Genomic DNA, 22056 nt, shown 5'->3' on the forward strand with positions numbered 1-22056 from the left:
AAGGATTTTATAGAGCACTTTCAGTAACCATGGAAATGTGCACTCAGATCTCTTGCTGCGGGACCCTTCTTTACTGACAGCCCCAACTACTAGCCTTCTGTATCGATCACTGTGTTTGCAAGGAAGCCATGTTCCAATGACTTAAGCAGTGGGGCTACCATTTGAGTCCATTCTGGTGGGATGTGGGGCTTCTCTAATGGAAACTTTTGGTTCAAGGACTTCCCATCAATCTGGCCAAAGTTTTCTTAGAACAGTGTTGAAGCCTGAGACTTGAATGATCCTCCTTCTTTCTTCCTCTCCCTTTACAGGTGTCAGACTTGCACTGTAGTCTGAAGGATTTCCTTGCTCATTTTTTCTTTCTCTTCTTTATCCTTCACAGGCATTTTCTCCAGTAAGTCTTTGGTGTGTTTATTCCCTTCTTGGGGGTCTACTTCTCAGAGGACTGGAATGAACACATCATAGTAAGGGAATGCATTTTGGTACTGTAAAATTTTAACCAAGGGAGTGATGTGTTCTGAATCTGACTTTTCAAAGCTCTTTCTGGCTTTCATGTGGAGAATCGCTTTTATGGAGGAAAGAGTGGAAGAAAGGAAACCAATTAGGTAATCTAAGCAAGAGAGTTTGTTTATTTAGTCTAAAGCAGGAATAATTTACATGGAGAAGTTAAGGGTTTTAGATATACTTTGGAGTTAGTACCAAGAGGATATGCTGATGAATTGGTGTGAAAAGTGAGAAAAAGAAGGAATTTTGAGTGATTTGTAGGCTTTCTTCTCTCTCTGTCTCTGTCTCTCTCTCCCCCCTCTCCTTTCTTTCCAGCATCTACAGTTATGACAGTGTTGTCTATTTCTACCTGGAAGACTGGACAAGAAACAAACTTTCTGTAGAGCTTAGAGAATCAATAATTCCATTTTAGATATATTAGGTTCCAGTTATCTATTATGCATCTATGTGATAATATAAAATAAACAGTTGGTTATATAAGTATAACAGATAAGTAAAGAGATCATATGGGACTTCCCTGGTGGTGCAGTGGTTAGGAATCTGCCTGGCAGTGCAGGGGACACAGGTTCAAGCCCTGGTCTGGGAAGATCCCACATGCCACGGAGCAACTAAGCCTATGCTCCACAACTACTGAAGCCCACGGGCCTAGAGCCTATGCTCCACAATAAGAGAAGCCACCACAATGAGAAGCCTGCACACCACAATGAAGAGTAGCCCCTGCTCAACGTAACTAGAGAAAGCCCACGCACAGCAACGAAGACCCAACACAGCCAAAGATAAATAAATAAAATAAATAATTTTTTTTAAAAAGAGAGAGATCATAGCTAGAGATGTAATTGTGAAAAAGTCATGAGACAAGATGAGATCACTTAGGAAGAGAGACTAAACTAGTAGAACACCTAGGAAAAAGCCTCGGGAAGACTCAATATTTAGAAGGACAGGAAAAAAAGCAGAGCTAAGAAAGGAAACTTTGAGAAAGAAGGAAAGCCAGAAGAATGCCCAAAGAAACCAAGAAAAAAGAATGTTTCATATGTAATGAAATCATCACTTGCATCAGGTACAGCTGAAAAGTCATGTAAGAAGAAAGAAAAGTGACCATTCGCTTTGGCAACATAGAGGTTAATACTGACTGTGACAACTGTTTTAATGGAGTACTGGGGACAGATCCTATTGAAATGCATTAAAAAGAAAATAGCTGTAAGATATATAGATCAATGGAATAGAATTGAGAGTCCGTAAATAAATCCATATATTTATGATCCATATATTTCTGACCATATATTTATGATCAATTGATTTTTCAGCAAGGATGCCAAGACAATACAATGGAGAAATAATTGTCTTTTCAACAAGTAGTGCTGGGACAATTGAATATCCACATTCAAATGAATGAAGTTGGACTCCTACCACACACCATGTAGAAAAATTAATGGATCATACACCAAAATTTAAAAGCTACGACTATAAAACTCTTAGAAGAAAACATTGGAGTAAATCTTTGTAACCCTAGATTAATCAATGGTTTCTTAAATACAATACTAAAAGCACAAATGATGAAAGAAAAAATAAATTGGACTACATCAAAATTATAACCATTTGTTCTGTAAATGACAACATTAAGAAAATGAAAATACTATCCATGAACAGGAGAAAATATATCATATCGCAAATCGTATATCTCATAAAGGATCTGTATCCATAAGATATTTTTTTAAAAAGCAACAATAAAAATACAACCCAATTAAAAAGCAGGTAAAAGATTTGTATAAACACTTTTTGAAAGAAGATATGCAAATGGCCACATGAAAATATTCTCAACATCATTAGTCATCAGGGAAGTGGAAATCAAAACTATAATGAGAATCTATTTCACACCCATTTTGATGGGTAGCATCAAAAATCATACAATAACAAGTGTTAGCAAGCATGTGGAGAAACTGGAACTCTCACACATTGCTAGTGGGAATGTAAAATGATGCAACTTCTTTGGGAAATAGTTTGCCAGTTTTTCAAAGTATCAGACAGAGTTACCATATAACCAAGAGAAATGAAAGAATACTTCCACATAAAAACTTGAACACAGATATTCATATTCATATTTTAAATCACGCTGAATCATTCATTCAGCGTGATTTAAAATAATCCCAAAGTGGAAACAACCAAATGTTCATCAATTGATGAAAGGATGAATAAAATGAGGCTTATCTATAAAATGGAATATCATTTGGTGATGAAAAGAAGTGATGTACTACTGTTTGTTACAACATAAATGACATATGTTCTTCACATACTACATGAGTGATCTTTCTAAGCCTCAATTTCCTCTATGAGAATGTGATAATGCTTTCTTCCACCCAACTTCTGGGCACAATTATTGAGGGAGAAGATACATCGAAGGCCTTCATAAACTGCCAAATATTTCTAAACTACCTAGAAAAATATTAACAGAAAAACACAAGTGATTAACAGAGGACACTTACCTTTTCTTCAGAAAGGGCTTTGATATACTTTTTACCCACTTTTTTCTTCATTGTCCAGGAAATAGCTCTCATTTTTTTACCTAAACTTCCTCCATTATTTGAACTTTTGTTTTGTTCTCCACTTTCATTTATGCATTCCGCTTCATGTACCTAGTTAGAATTATTTACAAAAAACAAAACAATAAAGCAATGAAAAACATTGTCATTTGTCCACACTCCCTCTTCTCTCTTTTCTCTACTTCAATGTTCTTTATCTTCACTGTAAAATTACAAACTAAAATAAATAAGAAAGTATATTAGTTTATTACTATCTGTGTTAACTTACCATTACCTAAGTTTCAGAAAAGAGTACTATAAATATTTTTAATTTCAGGTTTTTCTATCTTCCTTTACAAAAGCTTTGAAGAAACTATCTAAGCATATTTTTAACTTCAACATTTTTCTGTGCTGTTCTCTTTCATAGCCTGAATCACAATTTTATTTAGATATTTATTTATGGGTTTTGTTGTTGTTTTAAAGTCTGTCTCCTCCTAGACTCTAGGCTTCATGAAGTAAGGATTTTCACCTGTATTGTAACAGTACTTTCTGAGTGCCTAAGGGAGATCCTGTCATAGAGTAGATGCTCAACACACATTTACTGAATGAATGAATGATGGTTTGCTAAAAAATGTGCAAACTACTTTATCAGATTCACTAAGTTCCTTCACAAATTGCTAGGCCACCATTACTAATCAATGAATTTGAATGAGCCTGAGCAACTTTTATAGGTTAACTCTAGAATTATAAACTTAATAACAGTAAATATATCTATGTATGATTATGGAAAGTTGAAGGTTTATACAATATGGGAGTTTGAGATTGACATATACACACAGCTATATTTAAAATAGATAACCAACAGGGACCTACTGTATAGCACAGGGAACTCTACTCAATACTCTGTAATAACCTAAATGGGAAAAGAATTTGAAAAAGAATAGATACTTGTATATGTATAACTGAATCATTTTGCTGTACACCTGAAACTAACACAATATTCTTAATCAACTATACTCCAATATAAAATAAAAATTTTAAAAAAAGATCAACAAGAAATCCCTCATGATAAAAAAATTATATAGGGCTTCTCACTATTTGTATACACATACTGCATTGTATTATTTACAACTGTGTAAATGTTGATAGACCATATAGCTATATACAAGTTTATCAATGTATATTCATGCATGTATACAAGTTTATCCATAAGTTTATATATACATAAATATATAGGTGAATAAAAAGGGATAGATGTAATATATGTATAAAAGGGGATATATTATATATACACATGCATATGTATGCACTAATGGAGGTATTTATAAAGTAATAATAGGTGTCATTTTCTTTCTACTTTTTTTTTGTCTAGAATATCCATTGCTGAAATCAACATATTTAAAGATATTATAGGTAGATGGATATAGGAATCTGAAAGGTATTCTGAGAGTCGGATATGATAAAAAGAATTCTTTATAAAAAAAAACAAAAAATAAAGATGCAATATATAGAATGAATAATTAAGAAGTGCATAAGATCTAAAGCCTATTGATCTAAAACAAATCTATCACATGAATAGATAACTCAGGTTCAATGATAAGCATATATTTTTACTTTTCTCAATGTACATCCCTCCCCTCTATTTTATTAGTTGTTTTACATTTCATTAATCACTTATCACAGTTGGTCCATGGTTTATGAGATAGTAAAACAAATAGCAAACTTTGGACACGATGTTGCATCCTGCCTTTGTCATTTATGACCTGTATAATTTAGAAGTAATTTTATTCAAACATATTTCTTCAGTGATAAAATAAAAATAATAATAGTTCCTACTTACAGGTAGGTAAAGTGCTTAGTGCTGTGCTTACTTCCTGGTAAGTGCTCAATTAAATGTAGTGATGATGATGATGATGTAAATAATTTTATGGGAAGCTTTTCTTAAGCTACATTCAAAGTGTTCATGGTTTGCAAATGTGTATGGAATGGTCACCACTGAGACATTTCAAAGTGTACAGAAGTATGAGAGTGCAAATGAGCAGCCTATGCTCTCCTTAACTAATTTCCAATTAAGCCATTTAATCATTTCCTAAATTAAAGCAATTACAACTTACATGAAATTTAACATATATGTTGTTTTATAGTGGAAATGCTCAGAAAATTTGGGATCATCTGTGTTACTTTAAACTGTAAATCCTTCGTAAGTTGATGTTCTGCCTTCCCAAACATCTGTTAGGTTTCTTAGATAGCTTTTTACTCTTAATGTCCAGCATGGTACTAGATACTAAATAATTGTTTGTTCATTTATCACAAAAATGTATGCAAGGTTATGATCTTTAAATATATTTCTTTTTCTTACTGTAATTTGCAAAAATTACACTGGCTTCATAATTTTTCATAATGTGTTTGTATAACACTCATTAAAATGGAATAGAATACTAACCCCAGTTGAATCATCTGGTTTTGATATGGAATTATTCCGAAAACGGTCAAAATTCCCAAAACTGCTGCTGCGCTATAAAATACGAAAGAAAAAGGAAAGGAAATTTAGGATTTGTGACTTTCACTGATAAAACTGCTAAATAGATTAGATTATGGTTCAGTAAGCATCAGTCTCTTGCAAATACAGGATTAAAAAATCTCTCTGGACTATCTAAAGGCACTGAAGGTGTAACTATTATTAACATTGTAATATTTACAGTTCATAAAATGTCTTCATATGTTTATGTTACAGTGTTAAGCACCTTGGAGAAAAATCTATTAAATTATTTTTAATTTATAGTGTTACTTTTGCTCTTGAGAATGGCATGTATTACTAAACAACCAACCAACTAATAAAAAAACAACAAAACAAACACACAAAAACAAGCATTTGAGTAGATCCACAATTGTGCCTCATAAAGATCATATTTATCAAAAAATAAAAATGAACACAAATGCATTTCCTGTAGCTAACTCCTGATAATTTGAAACTCTCTACTAGATGTCAGAATGAGAAGGCACATACACAGACCTATTAATAAATTGAAAAGCGCATTTAGGTGTACACAGGTTGGGAGGAAAATGAATTTTTCCACATTTAACATGGAATTACAGTGAGACCCCTGGGTCAATTTCATTCACTCGTTTTAAGAAAAAGCTCAGTATGTTAATAGAAGACTTATTCTCTTGGATACTTCTTGCCTACAAGGCTAAATTTTTATTCCTATGTAACTCATTCTAGGCAGGTAATTACAAGCAATTCCTGATATACTGCAAAGTAAATGATTCTCCTAAACACATTTTCAAAAATCTTTAGAGTCTTTGAGTCACAAAATTGATATTTTCTCACTATTTAATTTTATACATTGTTTGGGATGGTGGATATCGGATGTTACAGACTTTATATACCCACAAATCCCAAGAATATGTTATCTTAAGAACTTTATCTCGTTTCAAGCTTATAATATTTTCAAAATAAGCTGGTGGTACTGAAAAATAACCTGGTAATTTGAAAAGTTAAAAATGGGAGTCAGTAATCTATAAAACTTTGTATTATCCTTTAAAAGTCACAGATCATTTTAGTTCAAGTTGGCTTCAAAGGCTCTTAGTCTTTACAAGCATTTTTATTCTCATGTCTCCCTACTAGTGATCTTTAAAACTCCTTGTTTCCCTTTTAAATCAGTTGAAATAAAAAGATCCTGACACGTGACAAGGGTTTAGCTTGATAGACAGTGTGATACAGAACGTCACCCCAAGGATGATGGCTGTGTTAGACACAAATAATGCCTTTCGCTGACTTGCTACCCCTGATGAAGAAGCCCTTCAGCTTGTGGTGAGGGGAGAGAAAAAGAAGGACTGAAACTGAGAACCACTCTGGTTCTCACGCAGGGCTTACTAACTTAGAGTGATTTCCCAGAGCATTAATCATTTCTACTTGCCTAGTAGGCATTTCTGCCAGGCCATCATTGCCCAGAAATCACAAAAGGGAATTGAGTGTATTCTTGTGTTGCTTATAAACTATCTGAACACAGGGAAATCTGTTACTCTTTTATCTACTTGAAACATTCTTATGGCCTATTGGAGCTGGTGCTTAGGGCAATTTTGTAGTCTACAACCAGCCTATGTCCTGCCTACTAAATATTAATGAGGGTTACAGCATGATATCCACCACTGGATAATCGGTCGTGTTGCCTGGCATGAATAGGCTCACTTCAGCGTTTCTCTACCGTATCTTCTGCCATTAACTAATCAATAGTCACCACCCTTTAAAATTAATTCTCCCCTCACTATGTCAATAAAGAGAAGCAGATAATGGAGTAGTGGTTTTCAGGACTATTACTTTGGGTTTTGTCAGTCATCTCATTATGAATCACTCAACAGCTTTAAGCCAGAGGAGTAAAATACCAATCTGTCCTAAGACACCCTTTAGAAGCAAATCTAAGTATTTAAAATAACGTTTTTAAAATTTCAGTATTCTCTAGTCAAAAAGTTAGTGACTTTCTGAGATGGTTTCATAATGTATAGGTTATGGCTTAATGAAAAAGGGCTAATGTCTACTATGAGATATGGACAGTGAACAAATGTGTAATTTCTACTGCTGTTAAGTTTCCAGTGAAAAGGTGAATCACGTGGAGGTAAGCTGGTTTCATAGATGATAGTCCTTTATAAATAAGAATGTATTTCAATATTGATCATTTTGCACTGTATAATTATAATGGATTAAGTTTAGCAAATACTATTTTGTGACAGAACTCCCATCAAGACAGAGCTATTATATAAACAAATAGCTATCGACAAAAGAGTAACTTAAATAAAAATGCAATTTATATTTTAGATAATTCTTTGTTTTTGTTGACATTAGATTATATTTAGTCTTTAACTATAAATCTATACAGTCTTTCCTTATGCAATTAGATATGTGTTTGTAAAATGGCACACCTGTGGAAGGTAATTTGGAAAAACTAGCAAAATTACATGTATATGCCCTTTGACCCAGAAATTTCATTTCTAGATGTCTATGTCAGAGATACACTTGAATATAAATCATCCACATTCAATGTAAATCTTTTATAATATTGAAAAGCTATAAATCCCAATGTTCATCAAGAGAAGACTGATTGAATAATTTATGGTAAATTCAAACAATAGAAATGTGTGCATCTGCAAAAACACTGAAATATAACTATCTGCTATGGAATTATCTCCAGGACAGTGCACGTGAAAAAAGACAAGTGGAGAAATGTGTACATAATAGACCGCCTTTTATCTAAGGGTGGAAATACATGTATGTGTCTCAATACAGGCAAAAATATATTTTCCTTCTTAGAGAAATGGGGTAAAAGAAGCAAAGTAAAAGGGACAGAAAACACACTTCTCTGAATATGCCTTGTTTTATAAATTTGACTTTAAAACCATGTAACTTTAAAAAAAATATTTATAAACAAAATTAAATAAAAATAAAAGCAATCCTTAACAATTCCAAATAAAAATAATGAATCTAATTTCATATTGAATTGGTGGCTTAGAGAGAGGAATTATTTTAAACAATTAAAAAAAAGACAGTAATTTGATAGTTTGAAGGACCAAAAAAAAAAAAAAGACAAATTTTAACCTGTTTTCCAATCCCATTTACAATTGCATCCAAAAAAATTACCTAGGAATAAATCTAACTAAGGAGGTAAAAGACATGTACTCAGAAAACTATGTCACTCATGAAAGAAATTGAAGATGACACTAACAAATAGAAACATATACCATGCTCATGGATTGGAAGAGTTAATATTGTAAAAATGACCACATTAGCCAAAGCAATCTATGGATTCAGTGCAATCCCTACCAAAATACAAAAGGCATTTTTCACAGAATTGTATGAATTCACAAATAACTCTAAAATTTGTATAGAAACACAAAAGACCTTGAATAGCCAAAGCAATCTTGAGAAAGAAGAACAAAGCTGTAGTTACCACATTCCCTGATTTGAAACTATACTACACAGCTACAATAATCAAAACAGTATGGTACTGACACAAGAACAGACACATAGTTTAATGGAACAGAATAGAGAGCCCAGAAATATACCACACTTATATAGTCAATCTACAGCAAAGGAGACAAGAATACACAATAGAGAAAGGACAGCTTCTTCAACAAATGGTTTTGGAAAACTGGAAAGCTACATACAAAAGAATCAGACTGGATTACTTTCTCACACCACATAAGAAAATAAACTCAAAATGGATTAAAGACTTAAATGTAAGTCCTGAAACCATAAAACTCCTAGACAAAGTCATAAGCAGTAGGTTCTTTGACATTGATCTTAGCAATATATTTTTTGGATATGTCTCCTCCTGCAAGGGAAACAAAAGCAAAAATAAATAAATGGGACTACATCAAGCTAAAAAGCTTTTGCACAGCAAAGGGAATTATCAACAAAACAAAAGGCTGCCTACTGATTAGGAGGAGGTATTTGCAAATGATGTATCCAAATAGGGATTAATATTAGAAATATACAAAGAACTCATACAACTCAGCATCAAAAAAAGAAAAAGAAAAAAAAAAAAACAATCCAACAACCCAATCAAAAAATGGGCAGAGGCCCTGAGTAGACATTTTTCCAAAGAAAACATACAGGTGGCCAACAGGCACATGAAAAGATGCTCAGCATCACTAATCATCAGGGAAATGCAAATCTAAACCACAATATCACTTCACACCTGTCAAATGACTATTATCAAAAGACAGCAAATAACAAGTGTTGGCAAGGATGGGGAGAAAAGGGGACTTTTGTACACTCTTGGTGGGAATGTAAACTGGTGTAGCCACAATGGAGAACAGTATGGAGGTTCCTCAAAAAATTAAAAAATTAAACTACCATACAATCCAGCAATTTCACTCTTGGGTATTAATGCAAAGAAAAAAAAAAAGCACACTAATTCAAAAAGATACTTGCCCCCCTTTGTTCATTGCAGCATTATTTACAATAACCAAGCTATGGAAGCAACCTAAGTGCACATCAATAAATGAATGGATAAAGAAGATGTGGTATACAAATACACACACACACACACACACACACACACACACACACACACCCCACACACACAATGGAACAAAAAGGAACAAAATCTTGCCATTTGCAACAACGTGAATGGACCTAGAGAGTATTTTGTTAACTGAAATAAGTCAAACAGAGAAACACAAATACTGTATGATTTCACTTGTATGTGGAATCTGAAAAAGGCAAACAAATGAACAACGTAATAAAACAGAAACAGTCATACATACAGAGAACAAACAGGTGATTGCCAGAGGGGAGGGGTCGGGGGATGAGAGAAATAAGTGAGGAAGATTAAGAGATACAGACTTCCAACTGAAAAATAAACGAGTCACAGGTATGAAATTGGGGAATATGGGAATAATAATGTAATATCATTGTATGGTGACAAATGGTAACTAGACAGCATGTTGGTCATTTTGAAATATATAGAAAGATCAAATCATTATGTTGTGCCCCAGGAATTAACATAGTGTTGTAGGTCAATTATACTTCAAAAACAAACTCAGAAAAAGAGATCAGATGGTGGTTACTAGATTCAGGGGGTAGAGAGAGGGGGATTGGATGAAGGTAGTCAAAAGGTACAAACTTCCAGTTGTAAGATAAGTAAGTACTAGGGATGTAATGTACAGCATGATAAATATAATTAATATTGCTGTATATTATATATGATTGTTAAAAGAGTAAATCCTAAGAGTTCCCATCACAAGGAAAAGATTTTTTTTATCTTTATCTTATATCTATATGAGATGATGAATGTTCACTAAACTTAGTGTGATAATAATTTCATGATGGATGTAAGTCAGATCATTATGCGGTGCATGTTAAACTTATATAGTACTGTATGCCAATTATATATCAATAAAACTGGAAGGAAAAAAATTTTAATTTTAACCTGTTTTCAGTATTCACACCATTGTTAATGATATCGATATATATAAATGCGAATGTTGAGAGACAATGAAAATAAGTAACCATGTTAATGACATTTGAAGTCAAAATTCTCAGTCTATATTCTCAAATTTTTCATTTTTTCATACCATAAAGTAGGTAAGCTTTCAAAGACTACTAGGGCCATGCCAAAACGACACAAGGGCCATATTAAAAGATTGTCACTAGGGTAAATTGTATCCAAATATGGGACAATTTTAGTAAAAGGAAGAATAATAACTGAGCTACACTGAAATACATCTAATATATCAAAATTCATGAGTTCATAATGATACTAAGAAGAAAAATATCAGTTGTCACCTTTGGAAATGTTACAGCCATATTATGAAAACTGGCAAATAAAGGGAAAAACAAACATTTAATCTGTCCTTCTTGTATAAAACATATTTGAGAGTAAATAAATATTTAATAAAGGAAAATTTTTCTTTCCATGTATATGTGTGATATAGTCTAGCTAATCAATTAAGTGATGAAATTACCAAAGTACCATTTTGTAAGTCCCAAATGCAATAATGGATCTAGGCAACAATCATCAATGTCTACTCAAATCACAAAAAAGAATGAACCAGAATATGGGCTTCATAACGGAAGCACCTAATATCACCAATGAAATATTCTTTTGAAAAAAACCTGCAATCACACCAAGCTTCTGTATCTAACTACCAGATTACAAAAAATACAGAGACAGAGGAGCATCTTAAATGACATCAAAAAGATGAAGTCAACCAGAAAATTTTAGACAATGAGAAAATTTACAGGACAAATAACCTGGTTGCTTCAACTAATCAACAGAAAGAAATAAAAGAAGAGAGGGAAAGTATAAATTGAGAATCTTTAAGAGTTGTATCAACTAAATAAATACTGCAAAATCCATAGATCTTATTTAGATATAAATCAAATAAACCACTGTAGCAAAACACATCCAGGAGACAACTGAGGAAATTTTAAAATAAGTAGCTAGATGATGATATTGAGGAAGTATTGTTATTTTTCATTTGTAATTCAAAATAATCTAGTGAGGGCAGGAAGTATGTGGGCATAAAGGAGACATGATTGGATGTTATTTAATGATTAACTGGGTGATGGATATATGGGGTAGATTGTACTACACTCTGAGTTTACATATGCTTGAAATTTTCCATAATAAAATGTTGGGTTAAAAAAAGAACCAAATGTACCTATATAAAAGTTAAAAATAATTTACAAAGAGTTAATAAGGTGTAGGGCAGGGGGAAGCATATGGGAAAATTGTAACTTCCTCAATCTTGCTGTGATCCTGAAGCTGTTCTTAAAAAATTAGTCTTAAAAAAAAAAAAGGGTAAATGGTTGCACAACTTTCTAAGGAACTAATTTTTAAAGAGATCATTAACATTACTTAGGTCATGGTTGTTTAGAGGTATGGATGTATTTAAGGAGAAAATAAAGTTTTGCTTTCTAAATTTATTTTAGTACAACTAACTTTCCGATATAAATGTATTTTACTAGACTACCTTTTGAAGACTATCTGGTTATGTGGTACAGTTACCCTCTTCCACATAGCCTACTTGGCTTCCACAAAAATAGGGCTGAATAACTGGCATTTGGGTTGTTTGGACTCATTCGTGTGTGTGTGTCCCTACGCAATGCAAAGAACTTAAGAAAGGATTCTTTTTTGTTCATCACATTTCTTCTCTAGTTTTGTATAATTCTAATTATTACAGAATGTCTATTCATTATATAAAGCTAGCAGGATTCTTGGAAATCATATAGTCCCTCTCAATGAGGAAACTGTTATAGGAACAAAAACTTGCAAAAAAAATCCCCCCCCTTTTTTTTTTTCAATTCTCCACCCTGCTGTACTCTCCACTATGTCATTGCATTACAAAGTTTTGATCCTGTTTTCCATTTTCAAAGAAACTTGCTATTTAAGCGGGATGAAAAATATGTAAAGTTAGCTTGATATATAGAATAGAACTGAGTAGGTTTCTTAAAACAATGACCATCCTAAATTTATCAACATGAAGGAGAATTAGGGAGTCTCTTTTTTTTTGGAATGTAAATCAACCTTTTGACCAAAACCAAAAGAATTGAACCCTTATTTTCATTTTTTAACCACTCTCCAGCTTCCGGGATCTTCAAGTAAAATCTTATCTCCATCCAGCATGACAATATTTGGGTAAGGCATTGGTGGAAAATTTCACAGTCTATTTCAAAGAAAAATTTGCATATATGAGTCAGACATCTGCAGTATTTTGAAATATACTGGCAAATTAAAAATCACACACACTCTGCCAATGAGTTCTCACATCATCTAAATATTGCACATAGAGCCTTCATTGGTAATATGCTCTTAAAGTTCAGAATTCTGTTTCAGCACGTGCTTGTATGAATATTCTATAATAATGGTATGCTAAATCTCAATAAGCTTGTCAGCCTTTATCCAAAGGCATTTGAGGATTTAATTGTTCTAACTAACTCAGGTGCTGAGATCTTTTGAAGAGTATGAAACAAATTTAACTCACTTAAAATAATCTATGAGGATTGACTCAGTGTTAAATAATTACAGTATCATGTGGCGCTGATGGAAGACAGTTGTTTGGGCGTCAGGGAGCTGAAGGCTGAAAGACAAGCAGCGTGTGAAATAAGGCCTTCAACACTAACATTTTAACCTTGGGTAAAGGCAACTCAGTACTCAAATATGTATCAATGCTCTAAATATTTTTAATGTACATCTGGACTCTTAGAACAAAAGTTAGTCTACTTGATCTCTCTGTTTCAGTATCTTTCCTATCAACTGCACGCTATCTAAAGGAAGTGCAGATTCTGACTCCACCACAGTGTTTTAAAAAGTTGTGTCAAAATTTCCATGCTAAAGCTTTCCTTTCAGAAGTTGATGTGCCAAGAGATGTTTTCTGTAAATTGAAACTACCTCAAAGAAAATTACCTAAAGGAAAGAAAACTAGAACTAAAAAAAAATCAATGCAGAATGAGCCATACCTGTAAAAGCGTTATTATTTAATGTAACAAAAATAAGTTTTATGAGTGAAAAAGATTCAAACATTGAGAGTTCTCAATTGCACTGCTGCATTACTTACTTATTACCATATCTCATGATTTACATTGCATTCACTGACTATAAGTATGCTGCACTTTTAGGAATTGAATAAAAATTAAGATATTCTATTTTAGCTGGAAAGAATTTTTTAAATAAATAATACTGATATGTCTTAAATATCTTTTTTTCAGGTAAAAAGCATAATGCAACCAAAGTTCAGTCACTTGATATTACTAGGTATCAACTCTTACAAAATCCTATAGAATAAAAAGGAAATGCAAAACTTTAAAAAATGTGACCATGATCAGGCTATCTTGAACATCTCAGCTTCTTGTTTTACCTATTGTAAAACTTCTGCTGGCTTACTCAGTCCTGTATTATTATTATAGCACTGACTTTCTATTCCTTCTCTCTCTTTTTCTAACTACTAAACTAAACAAGTATACTAAGTGGTCCCTCTTGATCCTCCTGGAATTGTTTCATTATACCATCCTTCCTTGAAATCTTCAAGAATTCCCTTAGGGAACCCAATTTTGCAGCTTCTCTAATTTACAGTAGCTTCTCTGCCTGCCTTCAGGCTGGAAGGCATATATGCCAACAAAAATCTCTCTCTGCTTATGGCCTCTTACCCCTGAGGATCTGTTTTGATCATGCCTTCTGAACCTTCCACCTGCACTGTTGGAAACCGGTATTTGCTCACTGCTGTCTTTGGGGAGTTTGGACACATAATGCAAAATGTAATATATTTACCACACACACATTCTTTCAGCCTTCACATCTGCTCAATTCTTTTCCCAAATCTCTGTTGTAGGCATTTATCTTCATTACCGCTATGCAACTATGTGCTTATAACCCCATTCCTGAGTCAACGAAATAACAACTTTCAGCTCTTTAGTTCCCAAATTCTTGCCTCTCCAGTCATCTAAAGACGTCACAACACTGGACTCCTTTCCCTAAAATACCAATTCTCATCATTCCATTCATCTTCTCAAAATGTAAAGCTTGCTCCACATTGGTTTCTTGGCCCCTGAGAGCTTGCTTTATGCCGAGTGATTTATCTATAATTATTTCATTAAACAAATACAACCCCCCCTCTGAGATGGTTATTGATTCCTTCAGTTTACAGATGAGGAAAACTGAGGCTCAGAGAGTTTAAGTGACTCTTCTTTAGTTAATAAAATGAAGTCCAAACTTAGCATGCTGCACATTCATGATTCCCCATGGATTCAGGTAATGCTAGTCAATCTGATTAAGCAGAACTTCTGACACTTCTTGCTGGCCAGTATGGACACACTCGTTTATGTTTCTAAGCTGTTGCTCACGCTGTTTTTCTCTCAAGGAAAGTTCTTCCGCTCTTCTTCCTCCTACTCAAATCCAGCCCATTCTTCAAGGGCAGGATCAAGTCCTACCTTGTCTATGAGACCACTTGCCGACACCTCATCATTTTAGCACACATTGATTGCCACCGATCTTAAGCGATGTAGGCCTATAGAAAAAATCCTACAGTTGGGAGCCTTGGGAAAATCACAACAGATGACAAATCCCACATATTTCTCTTCAAGTTAAATGACAAAAACCATACATTTCACAGTTACACAAAAGCAAATTATAACTTAGTCACGTTATAGTCAAAGAAAACAATTTGCTGATGTTTACTTAAGGAGCATAATGTTTTACATTATGCAATTCAGTGTAAATATACTAAGGGGCTTCTATGGCTAAACTTTGTGCTTGGGATCAGGGCTGTCTGTATGAATAAGAATCCATCCTGGAGGAATTTACACTCTATTGGTGGCATCAATCACAGAATTCCAATCTATAAGAGCTAAATAGAGCCATATTCAGATGAATGGTATACAAATATAGAAGCAATTCCTAAAAGCAGACTATATTTACACACACAATAAATTAAAAATGTGTACTAGATGTCAGCTTGGAAATTTATATTCATCATTATTTATACTTGTACTGACTACTTAATACATGAAAGGCATTTTGTATGCATATGTCTATATCTATATTATTGATAGTCTAAAGAAAGACAGTAAAATGATCACAGATTTTGGACATGAAATTAGCTGAAATCAATACAATTTGAATTTGCTTAACCATCTTCAAAAATTATTTACTGTAAGAGATTGTGTAGTTATTGACTGAGGGACTACTTAGAAATTGCCAAATCTAAAGAGGATAATTGCTAAAATGATGATTAAAGTAATAAAAATACAATGAACCACACACTGTGTATTAAAAGGAGCACTGGATGACAAAAAAATGTGTCTTAATAATTATCTCCCGGGGCTTCCCTGGTGGCGCAGTGGTTGAGAGTCCGCCTGCCAATGCAGGGGACACAGGTTTGTGCCCCGGTCCAGGAACATCCCACATGCTGCGGAGCGGCTGGGCCCGTGAGCCATGGCCGCTGAGCCTGCACGTCTGGAGCCTGTGCTCCGCAACGGGAGAGGCCACAACAATGAGGCCCGAGTACTGCGAAAAAAAAAAAAAAATATATATATATATATATATATCTCCCGAACTCTTCAAGGGAGAGAAAGGAAGATTGTTTCTAGTGAACATAATCATTTGGGGGCACTAGAAAAGTGTTGTGTATTCACAAGAATATATCACTAGGATTTCCCATTGTCTGGATGGACTATCTTTCGAAACCAGAATAAGTGGAACTTTTCAATTCTTTGCACCAGCATGGATGGGTTGTTAAGACCTTCATGGAGAGCTGTGTTGAAAAGCGTTCCAATGCCACTTTCGGGCTGAGAGTTAGAGATCATGATTAACCATGTCCACCAAGGTTACACAAGATGGTCTGTGTTTTAGGGAAGATGGTGGGGAGGAGAATGAGGAATTACAGGTAACATACTTTATGCATTTACCATACCTATTCAATGATAAGTAATTTCTGTGAGCAAATTTCCATTACTAATTTTGTTTCCTAGGCACCTTGATAGAGAGAATGCAGTATGAAAAATGGATGATTCAGATTTCCAGTTACAAGAAATATGTATAATCCTCCCATAAATTTAGAAATTAACTTTCTATTATGTACCTATTAGAGTTTTTCTACTTATAGCCAAATATTCAATAATATTTTAACTATAGTCACGACATTGTCAACTATTTTAATCCTATAATCTTCAAAAACAAATAAGTCTGCATAAGTAATTCTCCAGAGTAGCATATGGCTAACAAAAGAAGATAATATTGAATGTCATGGTTAAGGAAGGCAGCAGTTATTTAGGAGAAGAATGACTTTGAAGTAGTAATCATAGCAGGCCTTACTACATTGATCATAATCTTAATGGTCAATGGGCTGGTTTTCTCAATAAAGGCCATAATCTACTATTTGTTCTACCTACTAATGAAATTATATCATATGTATTATGCATAGTATCATTAATCTAAAAGACAAACTATTAAAGAAATGAAAGAGAGGTTATGCCTATTCAACTTTATCATCAAAGAGATTTGTAAAAAGCAAGAGTAACTTTTTATCATCTAAATTAAACTGAACATTCTCTTTCAGGTTTTAGATTTAAGCCTTTTCTCCTTTTCAGTAGTCAGAGAGAGAAAAAGTCTTGAAAATTTTTTCTTAGTTGACATGTGGTAGAAGAATGTACAGTACCTTTAAGTCCATGAAGATACTTATTCACGTACTTAGTAGTTGAGTATGTTGACTCAAACTTTAGGATCTTGAGAAATTTCCTAACCAAGTTTACCAGTCAAATGTTTCTACCACTAAATCCAATTACTCCAGTTTTAAAAATAAAATAAAATCTCCACAAAGAGGCCAGCATTCATAGTACCCATTGCTTTGAAATCTTAGTTAAATAAAGGAGTGAAAATAAAGTTGGGAAAATAGAATCCATTTAATACACTTTCCCATCAAATTCTCTGGAACAAAAACTCTCCTTTACCTCCATTAGTCTGCAATGTGCACCACATTCACTTGGTCTCTGGGTACATAATGACCTCTAACATTCTCCCCAAGGGATGGTCCAGTCATGCAGTGATCTCCTTGAACACAGGTAATGACAAACAGCAAGCTAATTCTCAAAAAGGTTTTTTTTTTTAAAGTCATTTTTACTACTTTTAAATGAGTGTGTTTGATGCATGATTTTGGTCTCCCTGATTAATGGTCACCGCCAGCCCAGCTTCTGGAATTGTAATGTTTCTGTGAGCTTCCCTCCAGCAGAGCTCGACCATTAATCCAGTGGCATATGTCAGCTCAGCAGAGCAAGGTCACTCTTCTGCTTCAAGGGGAACCTTTTTAGAAATAATAAAACTGACAGAAAGTTCTTTTTTGCATGTTTTATGCCACCTGAGGTTGAGTGCTGCAGTTAATATCATAAAGCTTATAAACATTCCCATCTCAGGCAGCACCCGCTGACACTATGCTTAGGAATTTAAACTATTTTTTCTTAGTAAGAACAGACATGTTTATGTGGGGCAAATATACAGTATGTAATCCTGAACAAGGAAAGAATAAGTAGAAAAAAAATAGTTGTAAGTTCATGCTAGGATATTTGGAAGAGATGTTTGGGTTCTATAACTTCTTCATTGTCAATTACATCTATTTTCCTTTCATTGTATTTGGATTTGGCTCTAAAAATATTTTAGTCTATTGAGGAGTTAATAGTGGTTTGAAATGTAATAGTAGTGGTAGAAATGAACTCAGTTTACGACAATTCCTAAACCTACAATATATGTCTGATAATTGTAGAACATTTATCTTTGAAGGAATTTTATTTTTAAAATTATGAACCTTTGTTTCATTGGTAATGGGTACTTTAAAATTGGTAAATAATTATAGTGAGATATTCATAAGCTTAAAGTAATTTGAAATTTGTAGATGGCTTAGTTTAGAAAAGATGGTGGCTGTATAATAACTCACAATATAAAGAATATACACCCATAAGCATTACAAAATTTATATATCAAATTATTTATTATTACTGTTAATTAAAAAATCAAAGTTGCCAGGCTAAAACCATGTGAATATTCAGAAAAAATTTTAATCAAATATTCAGACCAATGTCATATCACTATATATTATGATATTGATATAAGGTAAATCTGTCTTGAATCTTATTCCAGGAATTTAAATTGTTAACATTATGAAAAACATAGAAAAGAAACTTCATTGTTTAGCTGTCTTTATTTTATGAATATAGAGAAAAGGTGGGGTCAGGTGGCAACTTAAGCCAGTCTTTCCAAGAAGCCAGTTCCTTGGTTGGGTCTCCATGTCCAATGTCAAGCCCTCACATTGACAGGTACAAGAACTTTATTTTTCAAGCTTGCAGAACTAAACAACTCCAAGGGGGACTGACTCATAAACTAAACTGTTAGGCTACCAAAAATGGCAATACCAAGTATTGGTTAGGTATGAGAAATTCAACTGCCAAGAAGAATGCATATTTTTGTTGACTGATCAAAGAAATGTCTCCCCTAGAGACATGGGATGCAAAGTCATTGCTGGAAGTTTGTTTGATTAGTATAGTAGAGTCACAGAAAAGTGAATTAGGTTGTATTAAAGGCTAGAGACACGAAGTTATAATAGCCTGAACTTAGTTCACCTAAGTGAGCAAGTCTGCTGAGCCTAATGGAATATTTGCTTTTGTTGATACAGATTGTTCTGCAGACTCAATGGCAAATTTCTACTCTCCACCTCCTTTCTAACCTCCCTGAAAGCAACTCTTTGCAAATGCTTTTTTTTTTTTCTTCAGACAGATTACATTACAATTTTTGATTATTGTTTTGTCTCATTACATTCTAAGAATGGTTACTTTGTTTTATATGGGTGTTGCCCAGATCTTTATCAGTGACACATTTACAAACTATGTCTTGGAGTAGAGTACTACTTTAGATGACTTATATTATCCATTAGTCATTACACAAGTATTGTGCATATGTTGAGGAAACATGACTATGTTCCATATTATAAATATTTTTGATGGTAGCCAAAGTGTAATAGAGGGCACATGGAGTCTGAAAGTTAGACAGAGTTCAATACCCTTTGTTCCCCCCCCAAAATTGCAGGGATACAAATATGAATTAGATGCATCCCCTGTTCTTGATGGTAACTCCATTTGGGAGGACATATTAGAATAAACTATGCTAAAAGAAACAATAGAGGTATTGAACAAGTACTATTAAACTAGAAAGGAGGGAGAGATTATTAATCAAACATGTACCATGTGCTAGGGAATTTACATATGGTAATTAACTTAATTCTCACATCAATCCTATGTGACGTGCCTTAACATATCCCCTTCTTCAGATAAGCACAAGAAACTCAAAAGATGTTTAACAAAATGTTCAACATCTCATAGTTAAGAAATATCAAAATAAGACCTCAAACCCAATCTATAAGACTTTAGTTCATATTTCCTCCTGCTCTGCCAGAATGCCCTCTAATGCACTGCCTTGGGTTAACTGGTGGAGGGTTTCTTGAGGGAATGAGAGTCCAGTGAGGTATTAAAAAATAAGTTCATGAATTGAGAAAAATGGGCAAAGGTATTCTAGGGTAAGAGAGGCACAAACAGGAAAGAATGAGAGTGGTCAGAGCCACTGAAAGCTGAGAGTTGGATACACAAAGAGAGACACCAGGTTATGTGCACAGAGGGGCAACAAAGTTAAAGGGCAGCAAGTGGTGGCCAACTGCCAGCCAGAAAGAAGCCTAGACAGATCCTTCCCTATGGCCCTCAAAGGAAACCAATTCTGCCGCATCTTGATCTTGGACTTCCAAACACCAGAACTGTGAGAAAATAAATTTCTGTTCTCTATGCCACTGAGTCTATGGTATTTTGTTACAGAAGCCCTAGAAAACTAATACAGACTTAGGTGAAAACTTCCAAAACTCTTTAAGTGAAGGGAGAAAGGGGACATGGCCAGCTGTGTTGACAAATGGCTCTCTATCTATAGAAGAATCACTTTGTCTACCACCAGAGACAGCTTAAAACCCTCTTCTATTCTTATTAATCAATTCTTAATGGAGGACATTTTTGTTCTCTACTAAGAAGCTAATTATGAATGTCTTGTTTCCAAAAGTTCACCTAAGTCCTTAACACTAGAAAGGAAGAGAAATGGATCAGTTTGGGAATGCTAAATTTGGAAACACAGCTATGTAGAGTATGGACTTAATTCCATTATTAAAAAGAAACCACACAATCTGCAGGGATAATGAAGCCATTTATCTCCTAAGCAAGGTAAGGAAAGTTTAAAGAGATAAGTGTGTCATTAAATTGATTTTTAACAAATCCAGTGCATTGGTAGTCAAGGTAATGACTTTATACCTTCCTATAGGATGTAATACCCACATTTACAAGGGGAGTCTACACTTCTGTCATTTCTCTCAAACCATTTGTCTCCAGAACTTTTTATGTTTCATCTGGGCACTGTGTTTTTTTCAGATATAGCCGTCTATTTGGTACTAACCCTTTGCTACTTGCTTGAAATAAAACTTGATTACAGATTCATGTTCTATAAAATGGGATGGCTAGAGTGAATTGATACTTTGTTTGAAGATAATTTTTCAAGGCTAAAATTATTTACCTCTTTCAAACAATTCAACAAGTTGAAATAAACAAATTATTAGTTCATCTATTCTGATTCAAGGTACCCCAGAAATGAAAATTAAATTCAATAGAAAATTGTATTTTGAAGAAAGAAGTAGAAACTTTTGGGAAGTGGCATATCAGTATGGGGGTAATTTTCTGGTGGCTGGGAGCAGAGGGATGAGGGCATTTCTCCTTGAAGTGTGGGCACCAGCTGGAAGAAAGAACAGTGCAGAGCAGGGGCAGCCTTTCTCTTTACCACCTTTAGAGCCCATGTGGTAAGTTCCTTTCTTATATATCTAGATGTATACAGTATGTACAAATAAATCCCAAATTCAACATCTTCTCAACATCCACCTGTCACTTCCCTTGTCTGAGCCACCATTATCTCTTTCCTAGTTTCTGTAATAGCTTCCTAAAGGGTCTCCTTTCCCTGCTTCCTCCCTCACTTTC

General features: G+C 34.0%; 1 protein-coding gene across 2 annotated transcripts in view; it reads right to left on the bottom strand.

Annotated features, from left to right (window-relative positions):
• Positions 1-22056, bottom strand: part of LOC101286414 (SAM domain-containing protein SAMSN-1) — a 109563-nt gene that overhangs the window by 20237 nt on the left and 67270 nt on the right. For both annotated transcript variants that reach the window (XM_033417835.2, XM_004264456.4), the window contains 2 exons: positions 5461-5532; positions 2982-3131 (listed from right to left, as the gene is read on the bottom strand). In XM_033417835.2, coding sequence (XP_033273726.2) covers positions 2982-3131; positions 5461-5532 — 222 coding nt within the window. The remainder of the gene's footprint in view (positions 1-2981; positions 3132-5460; positions 5533-22056) is intronic.

Source organism: Orcinus orca, chromosome 5, assembly GCF_937001465.1.
Source record: "Orcinus orca chromosome 5, mOrcOrc1.1, whole genome shotgun sequence".
NCBI classification, from domain to species: Eukaryota; Metazoa; Chordata; class Mammalia; order Artiodactyla; family Delphinidae; genus Orcinus; species Orcinus orca.